This window comes from Sceloporus undulatus, chromosome 3 (genome assembly GCF_019175285.1).
Source record: "Sceloporus undulatus isolate JIND9_A2432 ecotype Alabama chromosome 3, SceUnd_v1.1, whole genome shotgun sequence".
In the NCBI taxonomy this organism is placed as follows: domain Eukaryota; kingdom Metazoa; phylum Chordata; class Lepidosauria; order Squamata; family Phrynosomatidae; genus Sceloporus; species Sceloporus undulatus.
Window position 1 is genome coordinate 64,911,921 of NC_056524.1, and position 9,228 is coordinate 64,921,148.

The 9,228-nt window shown below is 43.1% G+C and overlaps 1 protein-coding gene across 4 annotated transcripts in view; it reads right to left on the reverse strand.

Moving 5' to 3' along the window:
- SCAF4 (SR-related CTD associated factor 4) overlaps positions 1-9,041 on the reverse strand; it is a 72,413-nt gene extending 63,372 nt beyond the window's left edge. For 2 of the 4 annotated variants that reach the window (XM_042456115.1, XM_042456114.1), the window contains exon 1: positions 8,731-9,039. In XM_042456115.1, the coding sequence (XP_042312049.1) occupies positions 8,731-8,760 (30 nt within the window). In that variant the 5' untranslated portion in view covers positions 8,761-9,039. Of the gene's footprint in view, positions 1-8,730 lie in introns of all 4 variants that reach the window. The other 2 variants (XM_042456111.1, XM_042456112.1) reach the window with 2 other exon arrangements.
- Positions 9,042-9,228: the final 187 nt, after the last annotated feature.

Here is a 9,228-nt window from a genome sequence, read left to right on the forward strand (position 1 = left end):
AGAGAGAGAGGGAGATAGAGAATAAATAAATAATAATAAATAAAAAATTTATTTGTATACCGCCCTTCTTTCAATCAGGGTGGTGAACAACATCTATTAAACAATACAATACAATATAAACAAAACATAACATATTAATTACAATTAAAAACCAATTCTGGCCAGAAAGATAGAGATAGATAGAGATAAATAGATAGAGATAAGTAGATAGATTTTATATATATATATATATATATATATATATAGAGAGAGAGAGAGAGAGAGAGAGAGAGAGAGAGAGATGGATGGATGGATGGATAGATAGATAGACAGATAGACAGATGAGAGAGAGAAATAGTTAGAGAGAAATAGAGAGAGAGAGGGAGGGAGGGGGATAGATAGAGAGAGAGGGAGGGAGAGAAATAGAGAGATAGAGAGAGTGAGAGGGAGAGAGTGGATAGATAGATAGACAGATAGACAGATGAGAGAGAGAAATAGTGAGAGAGAGATAGAGAGAGAAATAGAGAGAGGGGGATATATATATATATATATATATATATATATATGAGAGAAAGAGAGAGATAGGGAGATAGATAGAGAGAGAGAGAGAGAGAGAGAGAGAGATGTGTGTGTGTGAGAGAGAGAGAGAGAGAGAGAGAGATAAGCAAGCAGGCAAGCAAGCCAAAATTAGAGAACGAGTTGGGGTAAATGCAGTGATGTTTTTTAAATTTTTATTTGGTGTGTATTGGAAGAGGGGTGGTCTTATATGGCAAGTATATCCCAAACTCTATATTTTAACTGGAAAAGTTGGGGGTCGTCTTATACGCCCAGTCGTCTTATACACCGGAAAATACAGTAATAAAAGATGTGTTATTTATGAATTTCTTAAATTTCTTTTTTAAAACCACCTTTTCCAGCAGATTTAATACATTCCTAGCGTCTTATGTGGAGATGTACTAGCTTCTGCCTGACTTTAATCTACTTTTAATTTCTCTAGATGTCACATTAAGAGGTATTATGATAATGGGGCAAAGAAGTCTGTATGATTTCATTGCACTATACATTTATATATGTTTCTTTCACAATCTATCTCATTTCTTTTTCATAAACTTAGGTCCCAAATGTTTTACCTTTTTTTCCCCCAGAAAAGATTTTCCAACTCCTTCATACTCCAGATGAAACCAGTTAAGAGAGTTTTACAAACAGGTTAGATACACTTATGGAGAATAAAACTATCACTATCATCATTTATATCCTGTTTTTCCCCTAAGATTGGGATTTAAGGCATCTTATAAATTAAAATGACTACAGTATAATTAAAAGCATACATCAAAATAGAATTAAAATACTAACCATAATGAAACAATTTAAAACAATACACTTTAAAAAGATTTAAAAAATCAGTTAAAGCAGAACAATGTAAAATAACAAACCATCCTGTTAGCTCCCTTCTTGAAAGCCATCAGTTCTAGAAGCCTGTCTGAATAAAAAACTACACTCGTCCCTCCACAGTCGCTGGGGTTAGGGGCACTGGACCCGCATTAATGTAGAAAAATCGCAACAAACAAAAACACTATGTTTTTACCTGAACATAGTAATAAAATCCGTGAATAATCAAATCCACAAAAGTCAAAGCCACAAATGTGAAGGGACAAGTGTATTTCCTTTTTAGTAGACCAGCTACCAGGTAATAACTATGCTACTCTAGAATAGCATGTGAATCCATGTATATACTAGTTAAACCAAAAGTGTGAGAAGACATTTGCCCTGGCCACCATCCAAATGAAAACCTGCAGAAAGGAAAATCCTGCCAGCATAGCTCCACTGGAATGCTGTGTTCACTTCACCACTAAAGTGAAGTACACTATCATAAAATATGATATCTGCTCATACAATGAGGAAGCAGAGGCCAGTATATACAAACATTTAAAAGTCAAACCCACACACAATGGTCAACTGCGCAAGTAATTTATCCAAACAGAATAATAGCTTTGATATTTGATTGCAGACTGGGTGTTATGACAAAGAGACTACAGGACCAGACAAGATTTCTAGAGTGAATCACCAAACCCCTTCTTCTGTACTCTGGACAATCTTTCTTAAAAGGAGATGCACATAATATTCCTAAGCATGAACACACCATATATACAGTAAAAGCATTGTAATACCGGCTGTTTAATGTTCAATCACTTTCTTAATAACCCTCAGCATAGAATTCACCTTTCTGATTAGTCATCAACAGTCAGGCCGATCAACGTATACAGTGAAACCTCAGTATCCATGGACTTACCATCCGCGGATTTGAGCATCTGCAAATGGCAAGCCCGCACTGTCCCCAATGGTGGTGCATACACACAGTCGCGCCGCCACTGGGGACAATACTATTTACTGTAAGTCTACCCTACTTTCCTACTTCTTTTCCCCTCCCTCCCCCTCCAAGGCTTGGTTTCAGGGGCAGTTTAGAAGTGGAGGCTGGAGCCCCATTGGCCAGAAGGCGCAGGAGCTGGCATCAGAAAAAATAGGTTACTCATTTACAAATATTTTTTAAAAAAGAAAGAAAGAAAGAAAGAAAGAAAGAAAGAAAGAAAGAAAGAAAGAAAGATGAGCACAGGGGGAAAAACCCTGATTTCAAATGGATGAAAGGGGTTACTATTATACTTTATTCCTCTGTACTTGGAATGTCATCAGTGATACCATTAGTATATGACAAAGCATTACAAAACAGTTACTTTCCAAAAAACAAACAAACAAACAAACCAAAAACCTACATGTTGTCACTGGCATTCAGCGAAAACACAGTATTAACAGTCAAATACCACTGGCATTATTACCACCTCATACTGACATTAGTTAGCAGGTTCTCACAATCACTGTCTTCAATTATTGTGTCACCTGTGTCAGGTGGAAGTACCAAGAAAATTGACAGTCAACAAAATAACACCCAATTCTACTGTCATCATAAGGGAGATATGGGACGTAGAAGAGAAAGGCAACAATGAAAGCTGCTCTCTAAGGGCATATGTTCAGACTAGACACACTGGATATATTCCAAATTTAGAACACCAATACATAAAGAAAATTACCTTGGGTCCTGCATAAGGGGAAAGGTGGGATACAAACTGAATGAATGAATGAATGAATGAATAACTTCATTCGTAAAGGCAGCAAAAGAACATAGAAAATATGTTTAAAGCCCCAAAGGTTCTCTGTGTATGTATTTCAATTATTTGAAACTTCAAACCCATTACTCCTCTCATTATTATACTTTTCTCCAATGTACAGTGTCTCAACAGTGCACTTAAAGTGTGTAATAGACCACCAGACATGAATTGTAACCACATATATGAAAGAGTTACTCAGAACACATTGCCTGCAGTTGCACAATAAGATAAGCCAAAGAACCACTGAAACTCTGACTTCTCATTAACTATCAGCAAGCTAGTGCATGTTACTTAATCACTCCCACTTGCAGCAGGAGCAGTTAAACCATGGAACTTCATGCACAGTTAGTTTACTGTGTTGTCTGGAAGTGGGCAACTGCCCATTTCTGTGTTGTTCCCTTCTAATAAGCCAGAGGGGGGAAAACAAGAATAAAGTCTGGATTCTTTCTCTGGTTGTTGGATGTGAATAATCCAGAAAAAGGAGGCTGTTAGGAAACATAATAAATGAACTCCAGGGTCTGTTCAGCCATTCTTGTTCCAACTGGGAACATTTAAGCAGCATGCAACACATTCTCAGTTTGGTCACCTGCTCTTTTAGCAGAATTACTCTGTAAAACAAATAACTCAAAGTTTCCTTCAAGCAATTAGATTTTAATTCCATTTTAACATGGCTTTTAGATGCAAAGTGTAAGCAATCATTTTTCTGAAAATTGTGAAGACAGTACAGTGCGCCCACGTCATACGCAGCTTCCAGCATACACTGGAAGCCGCACCAGAAAAAAGCCTTGCACGCCCCAGAAGAAGTAATGGGGCGCACACTGCGGGAACGAGCCCCATTACTTCTAATGACTCAAGCTTACACATTTTTTCTTTTATGCAGGGGATGGTGGTCTGGAACGGATCCTCCGCATAAGAGAAGGGCCCACTGTATATGGTCTTCAAATGAAGTATTTGTGAGAATTATCATTCCACTGCATGCCACATTATCTGCCCCATCCTACTCTACAGTGGACCATCTACATTATACGTATACAGTCATCCCTCCATATTTGCGGCTTTGATATTTTCAGCTTTGATTATTCACGGATTTCATTAATATGTTCTCTCTAGGACTGTCTAAGTCCTCCAGTGCAACTCTGTGGTCGACTTTAACTAAATGTTGCACTGAAAGACCATTTGTAGCTACTCCAGTGCCATTCTAGGGTCAGTGTATGTTGGACATTGACCACAGAGTTGCACAGGAGGACCTAGATTCCTAGAGAGGTGTCCTCTCAGGTAAAAACAGTGTTTTTGTTCTTTGCAGTTTTTCCATATTCACGGGGGTCTTGTTCCCCTAACCCTAGCGAATATGGAGGGACAACTGCAGTGCGCCTGCGTCATACGCAGGTGCGCTATACATGGCTTTCAGCATACACTGAAAACCGCGCGGGGGCAAGGGGCAACACGTCCCATTGCAATTAATGGGGTGCGTGCCTGTGAAGCGCGTGTGCTGCCGCATACACAAGCCCCATTCAGTTAAATGGGGCTTGAGCATGTGCAGTTTTTGCTTTATGCGGGGGAGTCCGGAACGGATCCCCCACGCAAAGCAAGGGTGGACTGTATCAGCAAACTGAACCTGACCTCACACAGAGCTGTGTGACCTTTCATTTAGAGAGCATACAAGTTCTGTAATGCTCTGTTCATTCCTGCAGTACCAGAGTGGTCCGTGTGCATGTCCCACTCTTTAGTTTTAAACGCTTACCAGCTATTTAGTACTCAAAACAAATGATATCACAGATATGTGAAGCTATCATAATGCTAGACCAGTGATTCCCAAACCTGGTCCTTCAAGTTTTTGGACTTCAACTCCCAGAAGCCCCAGCCAGCTTAGCCAATGGTCAGGAATTCTGGGAGCTGAAGTCCAAAACATCTGGGGGGCCATCTGGAGAACCACTATGCTAGACTGTGTTAGATGTGAGCAACTTTAGCAGATCTTGGAAATAATTTTTTGCCCAAGGATCCTCCAGGGCCTCCATGGACCACCCGGGCCACATAAACTGTTACACAAAACTAGAAAAAGTCCCACTTCTGGTTTCAAAATGTAAGTGCTTTAAAAAATTAAACATTCCCAAGTATTTATTCTCAAGTGTTAAAGGTTTATTCTTAAGGACTTCCAGGAGATGCAACTCATCTTTGGGGGGGGGGGTTGTTGGGGGGAAGCAGGAAGGAGAAATTTTAAGTGAACCAAGGCCACAAAAACAGGCTAAGGGCTGCACTTTATACACACCTGATTTAAAGAAAGAGCAACACTGCGAAGGGCAGTGTGCCATTTGAGTTCTTCTAGCTCTGCAGAACATTAAGGTAGCCTTAGAACTGCTCATTCAACGGAGAAAGTTATCATGACCAACTTACAAGCAGTTACAGTGAGTGATTCCAATTCAAGAAAAGCTATCCTGTCAGCCCAACCAATGCTGCACCCACCCTCAAGAAATCCCTAGGATTTCTATTCTCTTTCATCCAAGGTATTTTTTTTGCAGAAATTGTTTTTGGGTCCATTTTCTCATTCCAGTTATTCCTAAGTGCAAGCTTCTCTGCTGCATACAATCCTGATATTTGTATTGATACCAGGAGACAGAAAGAGAGAAAAGAAACAGGGAGTTTGCAAATACATTTATACCATGTTCTTTTGGTATTTGTTGAGGTTTGGTTCCAAGACCCACCATGGATACCAAAATCCATGGATGGTCAAGTCTCATTATGTACAATTCTGTACAATGGTGTAGTCAAATGGTGTCCCTTAGATAAAACTGGCAAAACCATGGTTTGCTTTTGGGAATTTATGTGTTTTTTGGAATATTTCCAAGCTTGAATCTGTAGATAAAGTGCCTATGGGTATGGAGGGATCACTGTACACATCCTATTGTAGCATAAAGAAATCTTAGCACTTTTGAGACCAACTGAGAAGAAAAAATTACAAGCTTTTATAGACACAGCCCACCTCATCAAATCCCAACATTGGTCAGTTTAATTACTGATCTGAACCTGTACTACTGATTCATTGACTACATTATGTCTACATTTTCCACCCGATTTCCAAAACCTAGGACTGGACGCCCAGTTAGACACACAAGTTTAACTTAAAAGATGCCTTGCCCTCACCCCAACAATTTGAACTGAATGTATGTTACCAAGATCAATGCTTCTCATACTATCCGATGTGGTGGCCCACCAATTTTCCAGTGTGCCACGGACTGGCACCATATTTGTGTCCACTGGATATAGCTGTTTCATTCTTTCCTGTAAACTCACCAGCGACCAGCATCGGTTCAGCGATCACCACTTTGAACAGCACTAACCAAAACCACCATTCACTGGCTGGTAAATGGTTTTGGTTAGTGCTACTCAAAGTGGATGGTGCTGGTCCCTGGTGAGTTTCCAGGAAAGAAGAAAACAGCATTGATTGGTGTTTAATTCACCTCAAAGACTGTATCTACACTGCAGAAATAACCCAGGTTGACACCACTTCAACTACCATGAGTCAGTGCAATGGTATTCTGGGAATTGTAGTTTGTTGTAGCACCAGACCTCTCTGTTCCAAATCACACAGCAGAAATAATCCAGTTTGAGAGCATTTTAATTGCCCTGGCTCAGTGCTAGGGCATCCTGGGAACTGTAGTTTGTTATGGCACCAGAGCTCTCTGACAGAGAAAGAGATTTTAAAAACATTACCAGAAAATTAAATAAAATTAAAGCAGTTAAAATCACCCAAAAACAATATAAAATTACATTAAAAATATGATGGAAGTTAAAAGACAATACACATGCTCAATAGAAAAACCACCGTGGCATGCTTATATTTTAAACACTTGCTTAAATAAAAATGTCTTAGCCTGCCATGGAAAGGCCAGCAGGGAGGGGACCAGCCCAGCCTCCTGTGGAAAGGAGGGCAGCTGCCTTGAGTCCCTTCCTTGACCTGCCTTAAATTCCTCCTCCTGGACTGGGAGGAAGGCGGGATGGGAGCAACCACTGAGAAGGCTCTCTCTCTTGCCCTCAAAGGAGGAGCCTGTGATGGTGGTGGGACCGAGATAAAGCCTTCCCTGGACCATCTTAGTGTTCTTCGGGTTGATAAGGGTTCCTCAAATAATCTGGACCTAACCCTTTATAGGACCTAACCCTAACTAACACAGACCTAAGCCTAAATCAGAGCCTGGGAAGGTGGTGGGATCGAGAGAAAGGTTTCCCTGGACCATCTTAGTGTTCTTGCAGGAACTGTTTTAATAACTGGATGTTATTTTATTGCTATAAGGGAATTTTTAATTGTTGTGCTGGTGGGAGGGCTAATGGGTTTTATTTTATATTGTTGTATTTTATGTTTATTGGACGCCATCTCAATCCTGACAGAGAGGGGGATATAAATAAAAATGTATTATTACACTTGTCCCTCCATATTCGCTAGGGTTAGGGGCACAAGGAAAACCGCAAAGAACAAAAGCACCATGTTTCTACCTGAGAGGACACCTCTCTAGGGCTCTCTGGGTCCTCCATTGCAACAGACAGAGGCTGACCCTAGGACTGCCCTGGAGGAGCTACAAAGGCCTAGCAGAGTATTCTCTCTAGGAATCTCTAGTCTGTCAGTGCAACCTTTAGTTGAAGTTGACCATAGAGTTGCACTGGAGGAGGACCAAGATTTTCCTAGAGAGAACATATTACTTGAATCTGTGAATAATCAAAACCGCAAATATGGAGGGATGAGGGTATTATTATTATTATTATTAAATTCTGTGCTGGGCAAAATGAGTTTGGAGTATTAATTGGCTGAAGATGATGGTGACAGGCTGGAGAGAGGAAGGAAGCCAGCCCCAAGATGTCCTCCTTGTCCTCGGGTCTTCCTGCCAGAGAAAGAAAGGCCCAGTACTTCCTCCTCTCTCTCTCTCTCTCTCTCTCAGCATAGAGAGAGCGCGCGCAGCCACAAGGCCAGAGGCCCAAGGCGCCAAATGGCAGAAGCAGCAGCCGCCGAGCTCCCTTCCCTTCCCCTCCTCGCCCCAAGAGGGCTGAACTTAAGCAGCAGCAGCAGCAGCAGCAGCCAGGTCCACTCGGTGAGACCAGGACCAGGTCGCCTGAGGAAAGTTCCCAGGTCGCTCGGGAGAGTCGGGAAGGGAGGAAGTAAAGAAGGGAGCAAAGGAAGGAAGGAAGGAAAGGCAAAATAGGGAAGAAGAGAGGGGAGGGAGGGAGGGAGGGAGGGAGGGTGTAACTGCTCACTCGATGAGGAGGAACCCTTGGGCTGCCTCACCCTCTGCTCGACCTTGTCCGAGTCACACTCTCTCAGCCTCAGAGGAAAGCGATGTCAAACCTCCCCTGAACCAAGCTTGCCAAGAAAAAACCCCATGAATAGGGTCTCCTGCTGCATCCGCACTGGAGGGATAACCCGGTTCGGCACCGCTTTAACTCTTGGTGTGGCTCAAGGCTATGGAATTCCGGGAGTTGGAGTTTGTCGTGGGCCCAGAGCGGAGCAAGGTTAAAGCGGTGTCAAACTGGGTTGTCTCTCCAGTGCGGATGCAGCCGAAAGGCCTCGGCGGCGCTTCCCTTCCCTTCCCTTCCCTTCCCTTCCCACCTCCTGGTTGAAGGCGTTCACGGCCTCCATGTTGTTGTTGTCGCTCGGCGGCCGGTGCGAGGCGCGGGGAAAGAAGGGAGGACGGTGGCCGTGGAGGGACTTCGCCTTCGCCGTCTTCTCTTTGGGCCCCCTCCCGCCTTCAGGGCCTGGGTCCTAACATGTCGGGGGTTTGGGCGGCGAGGGCGGCCCGCAGCAGCAACAGCAGCAGCGTCGTCGTCTCGTTGGCGAGGCCTCCGCGCAGAGCGTCTCCCCCGCCCCACGCCGCGAAGTGCACCCTGGTATAGCGCAGGCCTCCGGGCCTCGCGCCACCCATCCAGGCAGGGAGAGGCAAACGGACGGACGCTGCGCGCGCGCCCCATTCGCCCACGTCACGTGACCACGCTCCCCTTTCGCCTTTGCCCCGCCCCTTCCTTGAGTTTGTTTGTTTTTGTTTCCTCCTCCCTCAGGATTTCCCCCCCCCCCACATAAGTCCTTAAACACACTGCAGAAATATGATTG